At 37.9% G+C, this 25,659-nt stretch overlaps 1 protein-coding gene across 3 annotated transcripts in view; it reads right to left on the bottom strand.

The window, feature by feature from the left end:
- Positions 1 to 2,198: 2,198 nt before the first annotated feature.
- LOC141902904 (histidine ammonia-lyase-like) overlaps positions 2,199 to 25,659 on the bottom strand; it is a 93,348-nt gene continuing 69,887 nt past the window's right edge. Inside the window, exons 16-19 of one of the 3 annotated variants that reach the window (XM_074790838.1) lie at positions 14,268 to 14,402; positions 14,089 to 14,197; positions 13,949 to 14,018; positions 2,199 to 2,414 (exon numbers count right to left, since the gene is read on the bottom strand). In XM_074790838.1, the coding sequence (XP_074646939.1) occupies positions 2,253 to 2,414; positions 13,949 to 14,018; positions 14,089 to 14,197; positions 14,268 to 14,402 (476 nt within the window). In that variant the 3' untranslated portion in view covers positions 2,199 to 2,252. The other 2 variants (XR_012618976.1, XM_074790840.1) reach the window with 2 other exon arrangements.

Below are 25,659 nucleotides of genomic sequence, written 5' to 3'. Positions count from 1 at the left end.
CGACAAATTTATATCATTTGATGTTACTTCCCTTTTTACCAATGTTCCTCTTGGACCTACTCTTGATTTCTTAAAACGCAGATTACCATCACTTAACATTAACTTCGGCATTCCTACGGATTGTATCATCGACCTTATCTCTATTTGTACGACGGATTCCTTTTTTGAATTCAACAATTGTTTTTACGAACAGACATTCGGTATCGCTATGGGAAATCCTCTTAGTCCTATTCTAGCTAATTTATTCCTAGAACATGTTGAATCTGAAATATTGCCTCTTTACACTGATATTCACCCTAAAATCTGGCTCAGATATGTTGACGATGTTCTGGCTTTGGTTCCCTTTGACTTCAATGTTGATAACTTTCTTATATATTTAAACTCCCTTTACCCGTCTCTGGCTTTTACGTATGAATGGGAATCTAATAGAAAAATACCTTTTCTGGATGTTTTGATTTTTAACTGTGGATCCTTTTTGAAATTCGCGGTTTATAGGAAACCTACCAACGCTGAATCCTACCTCCATTACTTCTCTTTTACTTCTCCGGATATTAAACTCGGTTTAGCTCAAGGATTATTTCTTCGCGCTTTGAGAATTTGCGACCCCTCATTTCTACCCGATGAAATTCACCATATTAACCAATCTCTCAAAAAACTTGCCTACCCCGATTTCCTATTGAAAAAAGCTCTACTTAAAGCTCGTACTACGCATTTTAGAAATAACAACCTTAGAACTCCTACGTTGGCTACCGATAAACAGCCTATCATTGTACCGTATGTACCTTTCCTCGAGAATTCTAAAGTTTCTCTTCGGTCACTAAATAAACAACTTATCTTTAAATACAATAATAAACTTAGTAACATATTGATTAATAACAAACCGAAAACCGAATCCCTAAACTGTGGAATTTATAAAATACCTTGTAAAGTTTGCGACAAAGTATATATAGGAGAAACAGGTCGGAATCTTAATCAACGCATAAAAGAGCATAAATTAGATGTAAAAAAACTTTAAACCTGAAAGCGGAGTTGCTAGTCATGTTTTTCAGACTTCACACAATTTTGATTTTGCTAATGCTGAATTAATTTACCCTTGCAGCGATAAAACTAGAAGACATATTTTGGAATCTGCATTAATTATTGAAAATTCGAACAACGTTGTAAACCTTAACAATGGTTTTTCACCCCATAATAAACTTATATCAAAATTCCTCTGTAAACTGGTTAAACTCAACACTTGATTTCCCCTTTGATTATTTGTTATTTGTTCTCTCATCAATTTCGCCTCTGACTTAACTTGTATTCACCTTTGTTTTAATTTAAGTGCCCCCTAGTTTGTCTTTCTTTTTACTACTGACTTTATCTATTTCAGCGTGTAACTGTTTCTACGTTAATTTTCCTTTAGTTTGTATCATCTCTGATTACTTGAATTAGTCTCTTTGTCTCTGGATTGTATATATATATCTCATAATTTCTGTAGTATCTCATTATTCCTGAAGATGACTATTAGGATATAGTCGAAACGTTGAAATAAACTACTATCTCGAAGTTTCATTTTCGGACTTTTTATTATCATTGTGGGATTCTCTCCTCATCGCGTCAACACGGATATAGTGTTCTACCAATCGTGATTTATGTTGTATCTTATCTTTTCCAAAAATTTTTGGATTTACAGTCCATGTCAAAAATTTACAGGTAGGTAGGGAAAATATTTTATTCTGAAAAATTTATGTGCATTATGAGCAATATTTAAACGAAATTCATCACCAATCACAAAGTGGCAGAATAATGAAAGTCTTACAACTTCTTCCAGCGCAGGGGCACCAAAGCTAAGAAACATACCGGTAGTGTAAAATGGACCGTTTTAAACTCCGGATTTTACCACCACAAATATTGACCTCCACTTATACGCCCAGCGAGAATAGTTTGCTGCTTAGTATTTTCAGGTCACAAAAAAATTACAATTAATTACAAATTCTACCAAACAAACCTGTGCCTGTCTTCTGTTATAATTGTATAAATGATCCTTCATGAACTGCGTGCATTTTAACGATATTTAAATAGGGGAATTCTCGTAACTCAAGTTGGGTGGCGTCTCCGAATTGTCGTACCAATGCCGTAGGGCCACTGCCCATTTTGTCCAACTTGTCAAATACGACTCTTGATAGCAAGTATGAAAAATAACATTGAAATACTAGTTGCCGATGAGACGAAAATCATTTTTATATAACCTTATTTATAATTTGTACATTTCATGTCTTTTTTTCTGCAGAAGCCGTTTGAGCACGGGACATTCTGCGCCGCTTCGGTGCCGGTGGCTGGCCAAGAAATGACGATGTAGGCGAAAAAACTGGAGTCTCAAAATCCTGTTTACTGTAATAATTATCCATGTAAGGTTTCACTGCTAGCCAAATCTAGAAAGATAAATAAAATCACATTTACTCTCCCAAGAATTGTCAAAAATGTTTATATACATTGTCATATCCAAATGGATATCAATTTCCGAAGAAAACATAAACAGGTTGGAGACGTTAAAGTCGTAAGAGGCAGCCGTATTTAATTTGGCCTCTTAATTTCGTTCTCTTACGACGTTCTCGAGAGCGGCAATATCTACTACTATTCCTTGGTTGGCGGAAGAGGAATGGGGAATGTGTTTCGTTTCGTATTTGGCTTGTTTTGCTATAATGTGGTGTTTTCATGTCTCCATCGTTTTTCTAGTTTAAATATGGAAAATGAAATGAAAAAAAAAATCTAGATTTGTTGAAAATGAAAATAAACTATTGTTTATCAATTAAAAATTCTGAAAATACAAATTTGTAGCTGTCTCCACTATAGAACATGATTTTCTAAAGAAAAAAAAAGTATTTCTACATTAGAAAAAAAATTCTCGGTGAAATGCGTGAATAAGAATTAACTAAAGTGATCAGTATGCGATAATAAACCATTATACATGTTCAGTTAATTGAAAAATGTAACACTTTTTGCCAGTCTCCCAGTACCATAACGCATTATCACGATTGGTAGAACACTATATCCGTGTTGACGCGATGAGGAGAGAATCCCACAATGTTAATAAAAAGTCCGAAAATGAAACTTCGAGATAGTAGTTTATTTCAACGTTTCGACTATATCCTAATAGTCATCTTCAGGAATAATGAGATACTACAGAAATTATGAGATATATATACAATCCAGAGACAAAGAGACTAATTCAAGTAATCAGAGATGATACAAACTAAAGGAAAATTAACGTGGAAACAGTTACACGCTAAAATAGATTAAAGGGAAGCAAACTAAGGGGTAATTACAAACAACAATAGTGAGTATAAATATAAATGAAACTTAAAGTCAGTAGTAAAAAGAAAGACAAACTAGGGGGCACTTAAATTAAAACAAAGGTGAATACAAGCAAAGTCAGAGACGAAATTGATGAGAGAACAAATAACAAATAATCAAAGGGGAAACCAAGTGTTGAGTTTAACCAGTTCACAGAGGAATTTTGATATAAGTTTATTATTATGGGGTGAAAAACCATTGTTAATGTTTACAACGTTGTTCGAATTTTCAATAATTAATGCAGATTCCAAAATATGTCTTCTAGTTTTATCGCTGCAAGGGTAAATTAATTCAGCATTAGCAAAATCAAAATTGTGTGAAGTCTGAAAAACATGACTAGCAACTCCGCTTTCAGGTTTAAAGTTTTTTACATCTAATTTATGCTCTTTTATGCGTTGATTAAGGTTCGGACCTGTTTCTCCTATATATACTTTGTCGCAAACTTTACAAGGTATTTTATAAATTCCACAGTTTTAGGCAAGTTTTTTGAGAGATTGGTTAATATGTTGAATTTCATCGGGTAGAAATGAGGGGTCGCAAATTCTTAAAGCGCTGAATCCGGATTCAGCGTTGGTAGGTTTCCTATAAACCGCGAATTTCCCTTTGACTTCAATGTTGATAACTTTCTTATATATTTAAACTCCCTTTACCCGTCTCTGGCGTATGAATGGGAATCTAATAGTAAAATACCTTTTCTGGATGTTTTGATTTTTAACTGTGGATCCTTTTTGAAATTCGCGGTTTATAGGAAACCTACCAACGCTGAATCCTACCTCCATTACTTCTCTTTTACTTCTCCGGATATTAAACTCGGTTTAGCTCAAGGATTATTTCTTCGCGCTTTGAGAATTTGCGACCCCTCATTTCTACCCATTGAAATTCAACATATTAACCAATCTCTCAAAAAACTTGCCTACCCCGATTTCCTATTGAAAAAAGCTCAACTTAAAGCTCGTACTACGCATTTTAGAAATAACAACCTTAGAACTCCTACGTTGGCTACCGATAAACAGCCTATCATTGTACCGTATGTACCTTTCCTCGAGAATTCTAAAGTTTCTCTTCGGTCACTAAACACACAACTATCTTTAAATACAATAATAAACTTAGTAACATATTGATTAATAACAAACCGAAAACCGAATCCCTAAACTGTGGAATTTATAAAATACCTTGTAAAGTTTGCGACAAAGTATATATAGGAGAAACAGGTCCGAACCTTAATCAACGCATAAAAGAGCATAAATTAGATGTAAAAAACTTTAAACCTGAAAGCGGAGTTGCTAGTCATGTTTTTCAGACTTCACACAATTTTGATTTTGCTAATGCTGAATTAATTTACCCTTGCAGCGATAAAACTAGAAGACATATTTTGGAATCTGCATTAATTATTGAAAATTCGAACAACGTTGTAAACCTTAACAATGGTTTTTCACCCCATAATAAACTTATATCAAAATTCCTCTGTAAACTGGTTAAACTCAACACTTGATTTCCCCTTTGATTATTTGTTATTTGTTCTCTCATCAATTTCGTCCTTGACTTTACTTGTATTCACCTTTGTTTTAAATTTAAGTGCCCCCTAGTTTGTCTTTCTTTTTACTACTGACTTTAAGTTTCATTTATATTTATACTCACTATTGTTGTTTGTAATTACCCCTTAGTTTGCTTCCCTTTAATCTATTTTAGCGTGTAACTGTTTCTACGTTAATTTTCCTTTAGTTTGTATCATCTCTGATTACTTGAATTAGTCTCTTTGTCTCTGGATTGTATATATATCTCATAATTTCTGTAGTATCTCATTATTCCTGAAGGTGACTATTAGGATATAGTCGAAACGTTGAAATAAACTACTATCTCGAAGTTTCATTTTCGGACTTTTTATTATCATTGTGGGATTCTCTCCTCACCATAACGCATTGTTTCATCGGCCTGACACCTAGCAGTCGCGAATGATATGACAAGATTATGTCACATGATCACTTCATGCAGACAACCCGCCATTTTTAAATGCCTTCACTGAAGGTTCTGAGGTATGTTTTGACTAATTTATTGCTTTTCGTGGTTCAATGTCAATAAGTACGTTTATACAAAATCAGTACCATAACGCATAGTTCATCATCAACATAAAATGTATTCAAAAAATTGCATTCGAGTACAGACCAATTCCGGTGAACCTTCACTCGTGCTATATACAGTGCCGATGGTGACCATGCCCATACTTAAAAATCAATAAAAACAATGCATCTTGGTAAATACCATAACGTCAATCCCGTAACGGAAATATGTGTTACGGGACTAACATTCCGTTATGGTACTGACTAACGCCAGGGAATCATCAAGTGATTTTTGTTGCTGAACGTGATTAACACAGAAAAGTTCGTTTTCTACACGTGCCGATCGATGGCTGGTGATTTTCGCTAGCCGACTTTGCAACCAAAATCACCGAAATCTAGCATGTTTCACCGGCGATTCCACACAATTATATTCCAGCTGTCTTTCGTGTGCCAAAATAAAAATCGCGGTTGGCCAAATGAATTTAATCTTTTAATCGTATGATCGAACAACGTGGCAGCATGAGTGGTACGTGTGATAACGAGGCATCCCTACTGGCAATGATACTACTGCTGGGTCATCGGAAGTAATCCTAATGTCAAAAACTACGTACATCTAACAATATCTGAGACCAACGATCATGTCTAATAGAAGTTTATACAATTTATAGGCCATAATATGAATCTTATCGATTTTTAGCCATCAAAGATTAACAATGTATAAAACAACCGGTTTAATGATGATTTCTGACAAAACAGGCGAGTTAAATCGGCAACAAAATTGCCTAGCGTAACTCTAAATTTTGAAATTGACTTGTTTATGATGAAAATTGCCAACTTATCGAATTACCCTGTTAGTCAGCCTTTACACTTGAGAATTTCGGGATGGGCCTACGGATTGAGGGAGCTAGACATTAACCGAACAACTATCTCAAGTAGCTCACTTTAATTTCAATTTTTGTCAATATCTGTTGTCTCAAATCTTTTTACAGACTGACAGCATGCCACCAAAGCCATTGTCTAACAAAGACCGGCAGAAAAGATGATTGGAAAAATAAAAGTTGACTCTGATGCCTATCAAAGATTGTAAGAGAAAGACAGAGATACCAACGCCGCAAGGACGCAATAGTTTCCCACCACCAGGACCGAACGTTCACAGAGCGCGAATCCCCCTAAACTGGCACTATCCAAATTCGATGGGAATTTTCTGCAATGGTTGTTTCTGCAATGGTTGTCATTTTGGGATGCTTTTTCGTCAGTGATTCATAATTCGCAGATTCCGACCGTGCATAAATTCCAGTATTGCGATCCCTCCAGACCGGACCTGCGTTAGCATGCATCGAAGGGTTTACTTTATGTGATAAGAACTATCAGCAAGCTATTGGCATTTTAATTTCTCGCTACGGCCAAAGACAAAGTTCAAGATGCTCATATGCAGGTTTTAATGGCAGAACCTACCCAAAAATATAATTCAATTTCGATGAGAAAATTCAGGGATCATGTTGAGAGTCACATAAGATCTTTGGAGTCATTGCAAAATTCCACACAGTCTGATTCTATACCTTCTAACGATATGCTTGTTTCTATACTTTGGAACAAATTTCCGTCTGAAATCAGGGCGAGCATAGTCAGATTTAATGGTAATCGAAAATCCACTTTGTTAGAAATTCGAGAATTTCTCGGTCATGAGTTAGAAGTATTAGATGCGACTGTAAAAGAATCAGAATCAGCAGCCATTGCATTGTTGACGAATAGTAATAATAAAGCTTCCAGTTCTATACCTGCAGGTTCATCAAGGATGTGTACGTACTGTAAGCCGAAATTAAATTTTACGAATAAGTGTACTCAAATTGTCACACGTGATCAACGTGTTGCTTTCATTCAAAAAGTCATAGACTATGTTACAATTGTTTAGGGCCACATCGTGTTTCTGAGTGCAGTTCTAAATTCTCATGCAAGTTATGTAAACGTAAACACCATAGCAGCATATGTCCTGGACATTTCAGTACCAGTTCAAATACTAATTCTCGAAATTTGCAAATTTCAGAGTCAGCTGGTTGAGTGGATAAGATTTTTGATACGCAGCCAAGACACGTCCGTCCGCGCGATCAAGTAAATCAGGGTAAACAAAATACCAACAAATACGCGAAACAGTGTACTTTTAAAAACTGCCCTCGTTAAGGTTTTTGACATAGATAATCAAAATACAAGTACGCTCGCTAATATTGTTTTTGATGATGGGGCTCAACGATCTTTTATAACCGAACTGTTAACAGAGTTACTTGAGTTGCAGCCTATACGGCGCGAAATTGTCGATTTGTCAGGGTTCGGTGCGCAGTTTGTCGAATGTCGGGCATGCGACGTAGTGCGACTCTCCGTTCAGTGCATCGATCCATCGGAGTCGGTATTAGTCGATCTAATTGTGATACCAAAAATCACAACATCTTTGATTGTGCCATCGTTGGAAGATGTCCTAAATTGTACCACTTTTGCTGGGTTGAATTTCGCTAGTCACCTGTGCTCATCGGAAGGAGATTTTGATATTCAGATCTTTATTGGAGCTGACCAGTATTATCAATTCAAAGCAGGGGGCGTTCATTTGGGGATTGGCTGATTTAGACCCTGTTGCAGTCAAAACTAAAGTTGGGTATGTTCTCTCCGGTCCAGTTTGTGATCTTTCAGATTCCCGTCGTGATTGTTCTGCGTCATCTATGCTTACTATTGTTAAAAGTCATTCTAAGGCAGACCTAGAATTGAAGAATTTCTGGTGAGGCAGATCTAAATTGTCAGGCGGTCCTGATTCTGAATTCCTGCATAGATATAACAGCACAATAACTAGGGATGAAGAAGGTCGGTACATAGCACCACTCCCATGGAAGGACAATTTTGGTACTCTGCCATCGAATAACGCAGTTTGTTCTGCTCGTACTCGTGCTACTGCACGTAAATTAGCCAAAGATCCACATTTATTCAGTTTATACTCTGATTTGATATTGGATCAAGAATTACGTGGTTTTATTGAGTTGGTACCGCTCGAAGAGGGCAATGATCACTCATCCGCGCACTATATACCACATCACCCGGTTTTCCGCGAGTCGACTACGTGCGCATTGTTTATGACTGTAGTTGCCGCGAATGCACTATAGAATGTAGCTTAAACGATTGTTTAGAGCCGGGTCCTGCATTGCAGCAAGATATCATCTCCATTCTTATTCGGTTTAGGCTATTCGAATATGCAGCTACTTCAGATCTAGAGAAACCGTTTCTCCAACATCGCTTGCGGATGTAGATAAAAATTACACGCGTTTTCTATGGTTAAGTGATGCATCTGATGCTGAGAGCAGTTTTGTCCATTATAGGTTTAGAGTAGTATTATTTGGTAGTTCATCGTCTCTTTTCATCTTGAATACTACTGGCATCAGACCACAATTAGGTTAGTAGCTCAAGGATGCGTAGGGCCGGACCCCAAAAATAGTACCTAGAGTGAAGAAGAGGTCCCCCATAAATGTTGCCATAATTTCTGCAAATGGGATAGGTAACGAATTTCGGTTATATGTATGAAATCCATTGATCCTGAGAGACAGCTTGATGATGAAATAAGGGATTCCCTGGACTTTTTTTGCTTGGAGTAAGGGTACCAAACACGGTGGAGGATTCCCTTAGATATTTGGCTCGGATGTACTGGCATACCTGTACTGGGATACCCCTCCTTTCTAAAGGTTTGATTATTTCAAAAGTTAGGTTGGGTATGTGGGGCGAAAACCACTTCAATGCGTAGCTAAGATGCTGGCCTATGAGCCATAAGCAGGATTTCCCCTGAATTTACGCGCTTATATATGAACTTAACTCTCGAATTTCTTGTTTTTACTATAGGATATAGAAGATTTTGGAATAGTGGTCTGAGCTCTACTGTTATCAAACATTTGTCACAATACAAAACAATTGTAGCCAATCAAATGCTCAAGAACGTATACGTGGACAATTTTGGTATTTCTCTTTCCACCTCGGATCAGAAGGATCATTACTTCTACGAGAGTCGCGATATTATGTCTAACGCCAAGTTCAATCTTCGTTCGTGGGCTACGAATTGCGCTTCCACCCATGAACTTGCAAGATCTGAGAATGTCTTAGATCAATTAAGTCAAGATTTTAAGACTTCTTTGGAATTGTATCACTGATTGTTTGAGTTTCTCAACAAAATTGAAATTTTCATCTAATTTTGCGACCAAACGAGAAATTCTCAGTGGTTATTCAAAGTTTTCAGGATTAAATGTATTCGAATTCAGTAGTGTACATCAATTGGTAACTGTACAATTCATAGCTTGGCTTATAAAAGTCTGACTATTCAGTAATAAAATCAGTTCTACGTATATCAACGACCAGAGATGACGTCTGTCTGCCTGTCTTCACCGCCACCTAAGGAAGAGGGATACAGTCAGCCACCACAACACCTTCAAAGAAAAAGACGTTGTGACCGATACTCGGATACTCTCATGACAAGAATTAGAGAATTCTATCTTCGAGATTATATTTCATCAATGCGACCAGGAAAAAGAGACACCTTAACCCAGAAAAAGGGAATAACGCAAAAACGGCTACATTGCGATTCATTGGTCAACCTTCATCGATAGTTTGCATTTGAAAATCCAGACCACCGAATTTCAAATTCTTTCTTCGTCGGTCAGAAACCGTTTTGTGTCATAGAACCAACCACTAGATATCGGGAAACATATATGTGTAGGATACACGAGAATACAGAACTAATGGCTGAGTGATTATATTCACTGTAAATCATACCAGAACGAAATCCAGAAATTATGAAGGAAACGATATGTTGCTCGGTTAGTAATTACAGTTGTATGTACCGTGAATGCAGTATTTGCAGGGACTTTCGTCCTCAATTCACGAAATTCATCGAAAATGACGATACATGGTGGTATGAATGGAAAGTGGTGGAACATGAGTACAACAAGGTAGGAGAAACCGAAAAAACAAGAAAGACTGTTAAATCAAGAACTGAAGGAACTGTTGATAAGTTCGTGGATTTATACGAGGAAAACCTTCGCAAACTTTGTGGACACGTCTACAATATTCGACATCAGTACGAAGTTCTGACAGACAAAAAGTGGAATCTAGCTGCAAATGAAGCCATGTTTCACATAGATTTCAGTGAGAATTATGACCTTAATTATGGCCTCACAAAGCGATACAAAGTTCCCTCAAACTTGCAAGTTACCTTACAAACGGGAATGTTATATACTCATCATGACCATTTCAGCTTTGCATCAATATCCGACTGTAAAAGACACGATGCATCTGCCATATGGGCGCACATAAAACCGGTTATCGAACACATGAAGAAATTATATCCGACAGTTGATACGTATCTAATGGCCCAGTGACGCAATACCGATGCAAATCGAATTTCTTTCTTCTGTGTACATTGCCGTACGAATGAAACATGAAGTTAGTAAACTGGTCATTCTTGGAAGCAAGTCACGTAAAAGGTGCTGCTGATGGCATCTGGGAAGCGAACGGCGAACGTCAAGCGAACGGCAAATCGTCTGGTTAATGAGGGTAAAGATGTTCCGAGCAGTTCTGAATTATTCGAGATCTTGTCGCAGAATACGAACATAAATCTTTTCTATATAATGGAGTATGATGTGAAATGTATTGACCAGTATCTTGATAAATGTTTTCTGAGATCAATTCCGGGAACTGTGGCGTTTCATCAACTTGTGAGTTTGAAAAAAGGCAAAGTGGCTTGCCGACAGTTGATATGTTTCTGTAACTCTACACTTTGCAAATCTTCACCATTTCTCAGGGAAAATGTTCAAGCTCATGTACAGCAAAGGTACGCTTATTTCAAAATCAAGATTGTATTTAAGATATATGAATTACGGTACATCAAATATTTAATCATTATAATCAAGATGTCCAATCGAAGCTGCTTCAGAAAGTGCATCATCCACTTCGCCACTAACGCAGTCCTGCAGGAATGATAAATCGCTATTCAAAGTGGAGGAAGATGGGAAACACCATCATTCGGAGTTGAAACCAATACATGTATTTGATCATGATATGGTTGGAAAGTATTGTGTAGTCATCCCCCATCCTCATTCCCCCACCAGAGCATGTCACAGAGAGTCATTTCTAAGTGGAACCGATAATTTGGAACGACATTATGAAGTGCTATGGAGTATGGGTGCAATGAATCCAAGAACATTAATGCACAGTGTGAACCAGTTCGAATCTAATGTAATAAATGGTTATGAATATTGACCAGTCTTGACAATAATGAATAGATAACATAAGATAGGTTAGATAATATTGGATTGCGTATGAAAGAACGTCAGTTTGATATTTCTTTTAAAGTTTATTACTACCTTAGAAAATGTTGTTTTATTGATTTGAATTTTCAACGGAATTAAATTATATTAATAATGATGTTTTATGAAATGGTGTTAAGGAAAATGTTTAAAAACAGAGGTATATGTGCCTTTTGTTAACAAAATAAGTGCTTTGTTATATGTTTACACATTCAATGCAGTTGGGAGTTAAAATGGTTTAAACGAGTTACAAGGTCTACAAGAATGGTTGCATCTTTATAGATCAGTAGCGTATATAAAATGGCTTCTGATAAAACAAATTATCATGTTTTTGGTTATATTGTTTGAATTAAAGTTTCCATCATAATAACTTTCTGCCAGTACCAACTTGTTGTCAATACCCTAATAGATTAGTCAGTACCGTAACATTAATGATATCTTACATTTTGACGCTAGCGTAAACTAAATCATTTGTTATAAACGCTCGATTGACTCATTAACTTAGATATATTAAACATCTACAACATCAGTTTCCATGAGTCGTCCTCCTATCTAGCGTGATAGTTAACTTCGCGGATTTATCAAGTTTTAAATACATTTCAATTGGCGTCATTTGTGTTAACCTACGTAAGTATTGATCCACAGCTAGATTTTCGTAGTATTTGAAAATGTTCGTAGTATTTAGAAATGTTCTTAATGTTGTTTCCGTATGCGTGGGGGTTACGTTAAAGCCGTCAGACAAGAACGTACTAGTAGTAAGAATTACGAAAGCAACTTTTCTTATTGCCCTTCACGACGTGTACTGATTACCTCCGCCTAAAGGTTGTGTTTATCCGTCAGTTTGTTTGTATTTGTACGTAAGGCCAAAACCAAATACCTTGTTTCTAATAACCGGCCGGGTGCTAACCCGGGAACATACCCGGTTAATTAAAAATCGGCCGGCTCAAATTTAGTTCTCGGTTTATAGAAAAATAAATTACAAGCCATTTGGGCGGATGTCGGAATGCCTTTTCGTTGTTCATTTTTATGGACTTTAGTCCATTTTGCTATCACATCCATGTTGTATGAAACTTGTATCATTTGATACAAATTAACTTCCGAGCAAGGCTTAGCTTCTCTCCGCAACTTTCTAAACATTCAATGCCGTAATGCAATCTCTAACCCTATTGAATTTCATCTGAATACGTTGCTTATTTCTTAAATGTGGCTTATTTCTTAATTTAGTTATTTATTTGTTGTTGGAACTACAATGTGCATGTACAAGAAAAGCGCGCAACGCATGTTGCCTAGTTAAACTTTCCTTGGAAACTGCAAAATGATTCACTGTATCACTGATCCACGCGGAGTATCAGTGAACAACAGTGAATTGAAAAAATGATTCACGGCCGTGAAAAGCAGTGAATTTTAAAAAAGACAGTGGATTTGGGAAAGGAGGCAGTGAATCTTGGAAAGTGTTCAATTTAAAAAAATAGATTGTCTAACAAACTTCACAGTGTAGCTTACGCAATAACTTAAAATCGTTCAGCATCCAGTTTCACGCCATGCACGTTGAGAGATTGTCTATTTGAGTGATTGGGGATACCCACTACCATGTATATTCATGATGAATCACCATGTGTGTTAATACTTCAGGGCTTCGTGGAGATTGTGTCAATAGAAAAGGGCATTTCTTAAAATGTCGCTGCAATAAGCAGTAAATTTGGCATAACATGGGCAGTGGATGACATTGAATTTCGATGTTTTTTGTTATGCCGTGTGCTGTGGGCTTAAATCTCAATAAGGAGTCGGCCGATAATGAGAATCATTATGAATTATTTATGCTTAAACTCTAAAGTAGGTTTACTGACGTTTAATTTTGATACGGGATTAAACATAAACCATCATGTAAATTTAGGAGAGTCCATATCAAGAACTTCGTTTCTTGTTTCATTTAATTGGGTTCGAACTTAACGGGAATTAAAGTGGTAGACATGAGATCGCGGTGGTTACATATTTGCAATTCTATCTCACGACGGTCGTTTGGATAAATTCTTTTGACAAAATACATTAAGTATAGATAAAGATTATATGTTAAGCGTGGCTCAGACTACGATCTACGATCATTACTTCGATTAAGAGTCCTTAACTCCTTATATCTCGCAAACGTAATAATGACGATCATTCATTGGTTGGTGTTCAAAACTAGGTAATCGAATTCCCTTTTTTACCGTACACAAACCAGTTTTTTACCTTTTCTCCTCGAATGAGTTCTGTAACTGCATCAATGTCTGGAGCCATAAACCTGTCCTTATCCCACGCCCTAAATGCAAAGCATAATATAAATGACCAATTCATAAACATGCCACAAATTCCACGATTTTAGTACCTACTCAGCTACTGATCTGACAAGTTTGTAGACTTCCTCTAGGGGCGCAGTTGTCTTCAACGGGCGTAAAAACTCAATTGCTTGACATGCGCACAATAATTCTATAGCTAATACTAAACATAAAAAATCAATTTCAAACACATGGTTATAGCCATATTCTCAATCCCAAATCATGTTTCTTACCTTGCTCTACATGCTCAACAACTGTTAGGGCTTTTCTCGCTGCAAATCCTCCCATACTGACATGGTCTTCGGTCCCAGCACTTGTTGACAATGAATCAACTGATGCCGGGTGACATAACACCTTGTTCTCCGAGACTATAATTGATCAATTACAAATACTTACTTTTCAGTACCGTAGGAACGAAGTATCAGGCGGGGGAGGGTTAGACGTAAAATAAATTCGCGTTTTGCTCGTAATTACGACTCAGTTGCCATCGGCGAGCGCCACAGGTACGAAACACCACAGTTTCCTCCCCTGAACATTTTGAAGTGAACTGAGCACTTCCTGATTGAAATAAAGAATGAAATATGCTCACTATTTCACGATTTCTGCCACTGGGTATACGGAGGCATGTACCTACCCTAGGCATATACATTACGTGAAATAATAATAAGATAATGGCGATTACAACAGAGCACATTCAAGGAAGCTTAGGATATACATTGTAGATTAAAGCCCACGTTTGAACTGTTAAAAGATTTTGCTTACGTTATACAGAAATACGACAATAACGACAAAGTAAACAATTTCGAGTGTCAGAAATGCCCCCAGCCCCCAGTCCAGAGCAAATTCACGAAGTTGAAAAGTAGAATGACAAGCGGCCCTTGGGTCCTGATGCTTCGGTACTGGTATCATAAATCGATGTAGTCATTCAAATGTTAATTGACTCGGACCGAAGAACGCAAAAATAGGCAGGACCGGGCGGCGTGGGCGAGTGGTCAGAGAGTTCGACTCTGGGAAGGCTAGGTCATGGTTTCGAACCCCGTACATAACCGTAGTGTCCTCGGGAAAGACACTTCTAAGTTGCAGTCCTAATTTCCTCTCTATACCCATAATTACCTCTCTCGGATGATAATGCCTTTTAAGTCATTGTTAGCTTCGATAAAGGTTGAAGCGTTGTCAGAAATAAGTCTCCTTGGCTGGTCTAAATACACGAAGAAATCGTCTGAAGATTAAGAGGGTACCAATTCTAAATGTACCGCTCGGGTCACTGTGTACGTAAAAAACACTTTTTACAATCATTGATAATGAATGGACCGCACTAATCCAAACCACGGAGAAAGGTGGACTTTCTAGCCCTCAACGCGATGGTAATGGTGGACAGCTATGCAGTTTAAAAGACCGACCCCTGATCCTTTTACATACAATGCATCCGCGAATACACGATTTTACGTACTCGCCTATTTGAGGAATCCAGAATCTTTCGCGGATTTTAGCTACAGTATAACTAACACCAAAATGGTGTACACTGATATGAGCCTGTTATACAATCAAACGAGCAAGATTGGAATTCTTTAGAATCAGAACTGGATGTTTACTTTCATAGTCCAAATCTGAATTCGGGATTCCCCCTTTACACCTAACAATGCCTTTTGAATCTAGAGATAATTGTAACTGAGTTATAATCTGCATTCTCTTACGAGGTGTTTTCGAATTAGCTAGAACGTCAGGAAAGAACTTCCTTTGGGCATATCTAATCCAAAATGATTCAGCGGACACAATTTCCGATGGAGTTAAACTACCTAACAAACGGCCATCATTTCTAGATTTTAGATTGTGTACAAATCTCAGTGCGTAAGCGGTAACATTCAGTAAATTTGACGAAGATGAATATGTCGTTATGTCTATGAAATATAAGATTCCGTGTAAATAGAAGGACCCATGAGCCATAAATCACCAAATTTTGAGTTTGGGAGAGATATCCCTCTGGTCGTAAGATCCGCCGGATTATCCAACGATGGACAAAACTTCCACGACTCTATCCCAGTTAAATGCCTAATTCCTTCACAACGATTCTTAATGAAAATGGATTTCTGATCACTGGACTTAAGCCAACCCAAAACGATTTGGCTATGCGACCACATATTCAATTTGACGTGTCGATGTATTGCCGCTTCGATAGACGACTTAGTATGGCTCGCTCATCTTGCGCCAATAATCGCCGCTAACAATTCAAGTTTTGGTATAGTAAATTCTCTAACGGGCGCTACGCGAGATTTGGTCATTACAAAAGCAGTTTAAGACCCGCTTACTAAATAAGCTGAAACACCGTAAGCTTGGATGCTTGCGTCTTGCAACTCTGGTTGAGATAAGATATCCACCCAGTCGCCTTGTAAAAACAGCCTTGAGAAAACTGCATTTCTAATGCTATGTTTAGATTTGGTTATTGAATCCCATACCTGGCAAAGATCAGATGAGAAATTTTCATCCCATTCGAAGTTATTTTTTCCATAGCTTTTGCAACAATATTTTTGAACGAACAGTAATTGGCGAAATAACGCCGAGGGGATCAAAAATTGAAGTTGACCTTTGCAAGATATGGCGTTTCGTGGACAATCGTTAGAAATACGACGGTCAGGAAAACTCAGAGTATCAGATTCGGGGTTCCATATCAACCCTAAAACCTTAACGAGTTTAGAATCGTCACAAATCTCGTCGCGCGTTGCTAATTGTTTAAGTACCTGAGAATTAGATGTCCGACTTATGAAGTTAAAATTAGCATCAGCTCTTAGAGATCTGCATGATTTGTAAAATAATGCTAAATCTCACTCATTGTTGAGACTTGTAACTAAATTATCCATGTAATAATCACGTGCTATCTGATAAAAAATAACCCATCAGTGTGAGTCAAATAAGAAAAGTAGTGTCCTGTTTAGCATGAAAGGGAACCACGATGCACCAAATAACACACCTTTAAATCTTGGTTCGTGGGGTCTCTTAACCAAAAGAACCGGGTTCCATCGCGATCATCAGGATGTAGACCGGCATGTAAAAAAGAATTCTCTAAATCGGTTATGCGGAATCTCATGATAATAGAACTTATATCGGTCAACAGTGCAGGACCCGATTCCAGACAATCGTTCAAACTAAGCGAATCTTCAGACTGCCGGCAGCTAGAGTCAAATACGATACGAATTGGAGTCCTTGCCGACTGTCTCAAGACCGCGTGATGTGGAATATAATGCTCTTTCCACTGATCATGTATGGATCGGGAACTTTTTTCTATGAATTCTATTTCCAATTGGTATTTTATAATTCCGTGATATTACTCTTGCAAATCTGGTGTGTGCCCAAGTCTACGCACTAAACTTCTAGTTCTACACAATGCTATCCTGTAATTGCTAGGAGCGCAGTTCCCGCATTATATTGACCGGTGTTGACTACAACGTTGACTTTTCGACGCGTGAAGGTCGCACCACAATGGCTAGAAATGGTGCTTTTTGCTGGATTTACAACGCGACTTCGAACTGCAGTCGCTTGCCTTTTATTTTCCAAGGCAATTGAAACATAAACGCAAGTTACCGATAACGCTAAGAATTTTTAAAATTCCGATAAGAAAATAGAACCAGAAATATTTCGAATGCCCAGTAAAAACTCAGTGTATAGTCATGCCTCTTGATACGACGATAAAGGTTGCCCTGATGGAAAATAATGCTAACAACACCACTTGGAGCACCGGAGCCTCTCAGATTTTTATTTGTTTATAGAAAAACGTTCAGGCAGAAGCCGTCTGTCATGTTGAGGCTACATTTAAGTAATTCAGGGTTTCTATTGGGTTTCTAAATTTCAATTCAACAATCTATTTGATGTGAATCCCTGGCCTAACGGAGTGAAGATACGACAATACCATTTCAAACGCATAACACACGATTAATAATGATGGATATTTATAGCTTTCTTTACTGCTTCTTTCTTTATGTCATGCTTAACTCGTTGAAAATCACCTCATACAATATACAATGATTCAATTCTGATAATTAGATTATATAAGACAGCTAAACAATGATTGTGATCTGCTCTTAATCCAAGAGCACTGGCTAGGTCAGGGACTTTTACAAATTTTTGATAATGAATTGGAAAACGCTCAGTCACATAGTATCTCTAGTATGTCTAATGATGAAATACATGGCAGGCCTTATGGTGGGCGCTCCTTTATTGGTCGACGAACTGTAATTGTGAAATCGTGAAAATTGATCTTAATTCCACGAGAGCATGTATAGTCCTAATCTGCTTTAACAATTTTCAAATGTTGCTGGCTGGCATGTATATACCTTGTGACAGGGAACACGACCTGAATAATATTTTCAAGTTTAATAACATTTTACAATGTGTAATCGAAGCAGCTAATAATTTAAACGTTAATGACATTGTCATTGGAGAAGACCAATTTTAGCAATTTTACCAATTTTAGCAGGGTAAATTATCTACATACCCACCGCTTGAAAGATTCTATGACTAATTACGATATGTTCTACACCGGGGATTGTTATCTCTGAAATCCTAGGGCTATTCCTCTTCCGTAAGATTTGAGCACTTTTCACCAGCCTTGTCGTGTAGAGGGCAGTAGTGTAGCGCTGGAGTGCTGCTCCTACTTTCTCCTCAACAGTAGCTAATTTTCTTAGGAGCTACTTGTAGTAGTCACTAGCATTGTTGTGGTGTTGTTTTGTGAATGCATGGTTATTATCTACATGACTTTCTTCTGATGATTGATATCTGCTTTCTGGTGTTTTTGTGGAATTTGACATTCAAACATGGATTTTCAATGAGAAATTACTAGTACTACAATACTCATGCATTGGTGGATATATCAGCTGTTCACAATTGTATGGCTGGTGATAATGCATTCATATTCAGTGATTGACTTATTGGACTATAGAAATCACTCCGCACCAGTTGACCCCAGTCTTGAATACAAACTGAGAGAGCTAAATATTTATAAACAAACTTCAACGAGGCCCAACAAGCGTGGCCCTGGAACTAGTTGGGGACTTAGTTCTAGAGGATTAACGCTTGGTGTTCTAAACTGTCAGTCTGTTACAAATAAATATGACCAAATTCTAATTGAAGTGGAAGACTACGACCTTGACATTCTGGGCTTAAATGAAACATGGTTAACATCATCTGAGAAAGACAATCGTTATGTGAATGCTCTGAATGCTCCAGGTTTTGAGTTCATCAACTTCCCACGTAGTGGAAATCTAGGATATGATGGAGTCGGATTTTTGCTTAAAAAGTCTCTCGCTGTTAAGCAGAAAGCTAATTGCATATCTGAGACTTCCTGTGATGCATGTCTGATTAAATTTTCATTTGGTTCACGTATTGTGAATTTAGTCAATGTCTACAGACCACCACCATCTAGGAAAAACAAGTTTACAGTGTCCATTGAGGAATTCACACCAACTCTAGTTGATCTAGTATCACACGCAGGCGAACTCATCATAGTCAGTGATGTAAACTTTCACTTTGAAAAACATGATTCAGCGGACACGATCAAATTCATTGAGCTATTGGAATCTTTTGGGCTTAAGCAATTAGTAACATTTCCGACCCACAAATCCGGACATACCCTGGATGCTGTTATAACCTTTGGGAATAGTAGTACTATCAAGGGGATATGCAGAGGGGATATGGTCGCTGACCATCACCTCATTGTTTGTATGATTCCAATGCGAAAACCGTCATCAACGAAGAGAGAAATATCAGTCCGAAAACTGAAGACTGTTGATCTTGACAGGGTCAAGGAGGACGTTTATTTAGTTTTACCTCCTGCTGATGGCACTGACCTCACCATGCAAGTTCAGTACTATGACAATGCTATCCGAAGCATTATCGACAAGCATGCACCAGTTCGCAAGCTGCTGGTAACAGATCGTACAAAACAATTCACTACGAAATTTTCCATACTGCCAAATTACATTATAATAATCTTATAAAGCATTCCAAGAGGCAGTACTACAATACCAGGATTAGTGATGCAGGTTCGGATGGAAAAGCTATGCAGAAAGTGTTTGATGAACTTCTTCTGAAAGATGTTAGTAGAAAGCTGCCAGATAGTGATGATTGGGAAGAACTTGCAAATAGATTTGCAACTTTCTTTGCTGACAAAATTGAGAGGATTAGACAAAATTGAGAGGATTAGACTATCTTTCCCAGACTCGTGTTTGGGTCCTGAAACGATGCATTTCGGAGATTGTGAGCTAGCGGAATTTGAGCCAGTCTTGGAGAAAGAGCTTATATCAATAATAGGGAAATCGCCATGTAAGTCATGTGAGCTTGTTGCTTTGCCTACTTGGATGCTGAAAGCCATCATACGTGCTGTCATTCCTCTCTATATGGACATTATTAACAGATCGTTGTTGGAAGGATACGTTCCCGTGTCTATGAAGACTGCGTTGATAACCGGTGTTGTCATATCGCGGAAAGACGGAATCGCGGAATTTTCCAAAAACGCGGAATTTCTTCATTTTTACTATAAATAGTAAACGGGGTTTTCCCACGGGGATACCCACTGTCGGACAGGGCACCGGACCCAGGTTTTCAACACCGGGAATTAGTATTTGATAATTTATTTTATCGCCAGTCAACAACTTAACGATACTGTTCCAAATAATGGAGAACCTAGGCAATACGTGCTTTGCGAATTCAGTGATACAGAGTATCGCTGCATTAACTGAAGGAATACAGATCGATGGTACGTAAACGTAGGATTTGTGGTGACACCATGGGTCATTCTCCAGGACTCATTTCCGAGTTTAGATTTGACTCTGGTCTCTGGATTTAAAACATTGGAAATGAATTGATTCTAAGAAACTGAGAGTTAACTCACAACTGTGGAACTGGATCGATGTCAGACGAAAATAAATAGACATTATGTATATTTCATTCTGGCTTAGGATTGTTAATGCGTGTTGTGTGTCTACATTGTTGTTATAAGCGAATGTGGTTTATCTTTTAGAATTAAATGATATGAAAGATTATAAAATGGTTTCGTTTTTTCAATGTTTACTTTGTGACTGCTATAACATATATGTCCCTATGCTGATTATTTGGATCAAAAGAATCTTATTGGTACCGGTACTGGACGGCCGTAAAATTATAATTTATAAAGGAATTTGAACCGGTACTTGTTTGGTCGTAGGATTTCATGTTTGCAACCATCTACAACTACGGTCCGACACCGCGAACGTGCCCAATATTTATCTGATAATATTCGTTTCTGAAGTTCTCAAAAAGTCGATGAACTTCGATAACTGAAGTTTGCCTAGTAGAAATAGACATTAGGTGCCTGGTCTCTTTCACCCCACTTGATTCTGACTTCTTCTACAGGTGGCAGCCAGGGCCACCTTCGGTTATCTGAGTTAGTCGAGTATAGTTAGTCGAACTAAACGAAACCGAATGTCCGATAGTCAGAACTATATTCCGGAAATAGTTCGAAAATCAAGCGCATTCGGTTATTAGTTCTGACCACTAGTCGACTAGATACGAAAACCGAATTTGGCCCAGTCAACGGTATCGTAATATAATAATTCCATATAAAATTGCCTGCAAATAATGGGATTCGAACCTAACTCGTTGCATCGATCGGTCCGGTGCCCTGTCCGACAGTGGGTATCCCCGTGGGAAAACCCGTTTACTATTTAAAGTAAAAATGAAGAAATTCCGCGTTTTTGGAAGATTCCGCGATTCCGTCTTTCCGCGATATGACAACACCGGTTGACAACCCCGCTCATTAAAAAACAGAGCTTAGATACTTCCGTTCTCAAAAACTACCGTCCAGTCAGTAACCTCCCGTTTATCTCCAAGGTACTGGAGCGTGTTGTAGCTGCTCGTATAACCGCTCATATGGATGCTAACAATTTACATGATATTTACCAGTCTGCGTATTAAACCTGTCACAGCACCGAGACAGCTCTTGTCAAGGTTAAAAGTGACATTCGTAACATGGTTGACGCTGATGGTGCTGCGATACTTGTCCCTTTAGACCTGAGTGCTGGCTTCGATACTGTGGACCATCTCATCCTTGTAAATCGACTTCAGGTAGTGCTCGGTATTCGTGGTTCAGCACTACAGTGGTTAATATCGTATCTTGAGAATCGAACGCATCGTGTCGTTATCAACGGACATTACTCTGATTTCTGCAAAATTGAGTATGGTGTACCCCAAGGCTCCGTGATTGGCCCACTATTGTTCCTCATTTTTATATTGCCCTTAGTACAGTTATTTGAGGATAGCAAAGTTTCACGTCATGGTTTTGCGGACGATGGTCATATATGGCAATCAAAAGCAAATCATTGGACATTTGTAGACAAGTTAATGTTATCGAGCTTACATGTTCTCAAGTCAACAAGTGGCTTATTGACAATAAGTTGATGTGCAATGTGGATAAGTTCGAGGCAATGTTGTTTGGAACAATGCATATACTGCGTTCAATCAACATACGTAGTATTCGTGTTGACGACTTGTGTTGTCTGTGTTGTCTGTACTACGTCCTATTATCTTAGGGCGATAGGTAGCATCCGGGACTACTTGTCAGATGCGGCTGCGAAACTGTTGATGCAGTCCCTAGTTTTGTCGAGGATTGACTACTGTAACGCATGCTTGACAGGATCGTCTTTTTCTTCTCTTTACAGACTGCAATTAATACAGAACCGTGCCGCTCGTATTGTCACCAAAACAAAGAAATATGAGCATATAACACCTGTGCTTAAGTCCCTTCACTGGTTGCCTGTGAAACAGCACATAGAGTTCAAAGTTATTCTCCTTGTTTTTAAGTGCCTCCACTTGTTGGCTCCAGTCTACTTGAGAGATCTACTCGTTCAGTACAATCCAGTTCGTGCACTAAGATCATAATCTCAAAATTTACTGTCTCCAGCCCATTACAAGTACTTTTGGTGGACGTTCATTTACTGTAGTTGCTGCTTCCCTTTGGAATAACATTGATAACCACCTGCGTAATATTCACGATGTCAACCAGTTTAAACGTTCACTAAAACATCTACTCTTTCAACGTGCCTATCCTTAGTGACTATGAACCATTGCAGTGCGCCAGTGAACTTATCTTTTAAGAAACAGGGGCCTTATAAATGTTTATTATTATTATTATTATCATTATTATTGTCTGAAGCGAGTAGTGATACGATTCATTATTATGCTGATGGTGGTAATAATTTTTCTAATGCATGTTGATCGAGTTTCCTATGATTTTTCTCTGCTTAGCTTTGATTTGAGATTGCACTAAAACATATAGTATGTCATTGTATGGTTGTACTTTGTGAGATTACTCTAACCCTAATATCAACAGTGTATTTACAGCATGGTGTAAAGCCATTAGAAAACTACCTAAACCCCCTTATCGGACACACATTCGAATCTTTTGAACTTGGTTTGTCATTATAGTTGTATTAAACAACAGCCACATCCGAGGGTCGTTCACTCACATCTGAATAATGCAATATTCTAAATCATCTTGCTGAAGTGTACAGTATTTGGCGCTATGACTTTTTCACATCACAAATAGAATTCTCATACTATACATCCATCGACATTTCCTTAATTCAAAGATCTAATGCTATAAGATATTTCCTGTCATTATCCGAACAACCCAAGGCATATATTCCACACACAGAATGACAGGAAATACAGTACTCGTTTGCTTGTAATTGATTCACTGGTAGCAGAGCAGGTGAGTTACGAGAAACTTAGCCACCCATGAAGTGAATTTAACAATAACTTTTCGAATTACAAGAGGCCCATGGGCCTTGAAGCATTGGTAGATTACACTGTGGTAAGGTATTAAGTGTATAACATCTACATGATGTATTACATCTACCGGCAAACGTTTTATGACGATGTTGATTGGGAGGACCACAGACTTGAGGTCAATTTGTGTTAGTACGATTTCCATTTATGCTGAAAATTTCATTTTTCTGCCGAACGAGCCTAGGCTATTTGCATGGTTAAACCTCATTAATGCAATTCTGTTCTTTCTGCTAGTTTATTCTGATGGTTTCCATCATGTGCCAGCTTGGATATCTATATCAATCAAGCTTTGGAATTCATTTAATACAACAATTTCTGCACTTTCGCCTACGCAAGATTCGTATCAACGATGTAAAACTGTTAGGGTAATCTCGACTGACTGTGGTTTTTTGCGTGAACTGTTATGCCCTGTTGCTGCTTAATTTAAAAACAAAAACAGAACGATTTTTCTGAATGCAAGATCCAATGATATGCGTAGATCAACCGGTCAAATGAACGCATGCAAAAAACAAAACATCCGCACACACAGAGGGCGATGCCAGCGTTGGTATCACTGAGTCCGGCTGGTGAATGTTTGTTTGGCTTTGCATCGTTTGGTTTCCCAAGACGAACCATATTGGTTGTTTATTTCACCTCACGACAAGACGGCCTTTGACGTGTTGCCGCATCTCAATTTCAATTTCAATGCAAAAAGTCTTTATTGTACCAATTACACCATTTTGGGTCGAGATGTATAGAGTGGTATTTACAAGTAGTATTTACAAAGCATGAACAAGCGGTTCCTGAACTTCGCTAAAAAAGCTGAATCACTGAAACGCTGAAAAAAGAACGCTGAAATTTCAAGGAATTCCCGAAAAACACTGAAATTTCTGGGAATTCCCGAAAATCGCTGAAATCGTGCTAGGAACCGACAATACACGTTTTGAACTTTTTTTCAGGAGCGGGGACGCTGCCGAGTCCTGAACCGTGCTTTAGTCTCTACCTAATTTAGTTATAGAGACATGCATAAAACAGTATGTGAGGAGTATGAAAACCTATGAAAACCCATTCACAACCGTACAAGCCACTTTTAAACACTTTGTGAATATTCCAAGAATGTGGTTGACTTCTACAAGACGAAAAAAATCTTATTTAAACATTTCAAATGTATATAAAATATGATTATGATTGCCACTTCTCTTTTGTCAACATGTCACGCATGACTATGGACGACTGTGATATTCTCTGTTGGAGACCGGAGGTTTTTTAAAGAAATGACAAACCATCTGTAAGAAAAATGTATCAATTCTTATTTTTAGACTATCTATAAATGGAGGAATCGTAGACCAAGTTGCTTAGATGGACATACAGATACCGAGAAAAGACTTTTTATAGCAGTGATTATATTTCACGCAATCAGATGCCACCAGTGAACTTCAACTGTGAAATTTGTAGCAGAATAGCAAACGACACAATTTTAAAACATAGAATAAAACGAACGCTATTTCAGTAATAACTTTATTCAACCAGAGAGAAATAAGTCAACAGCTGATGTACAGTAGACCCCGCTTTACTTGTTTCTCCTTAAAAACTTAAGGCAAATGGCGATAAAACTCACTTTGCTGTACTGGCGTCCCCTCAAGCTCGCAAGAAATTACCGAGTGATATTGTTTTGCAAATTGATGATGATGAGATTCTACCTAGTAAAGTAATTAATAATCTAGGGGTGTTGTTTGACCAGGACATGTCGATGTCAGATCTTATCAATAATGTGTGTCGCAAAGCAAATTATCATCTTTATTGCATTAGCAAAATTCGTCACCTTCTGGATGA

This window comes from Tubulanus polymorphus, chromosome 3 (genome assembly GCF_964204645.1).
Source record: "Tubulanus polymorphus chromosome 3, tnTubPoly1.2, whole genome shotgun sequence".
Lineage (NCBI taxonomy): Eukaryota > Metazoa > Nemertea > Palaeonemertea > Tubulaniformes > Tubulanidae > Tubulanus > Tubulanus polymorphus.
The sequence above is the reverse complement of the archived record's forward strand: the minus strand, read 5'-3'. Positions and strand labels throughout refer to the sequence as shown.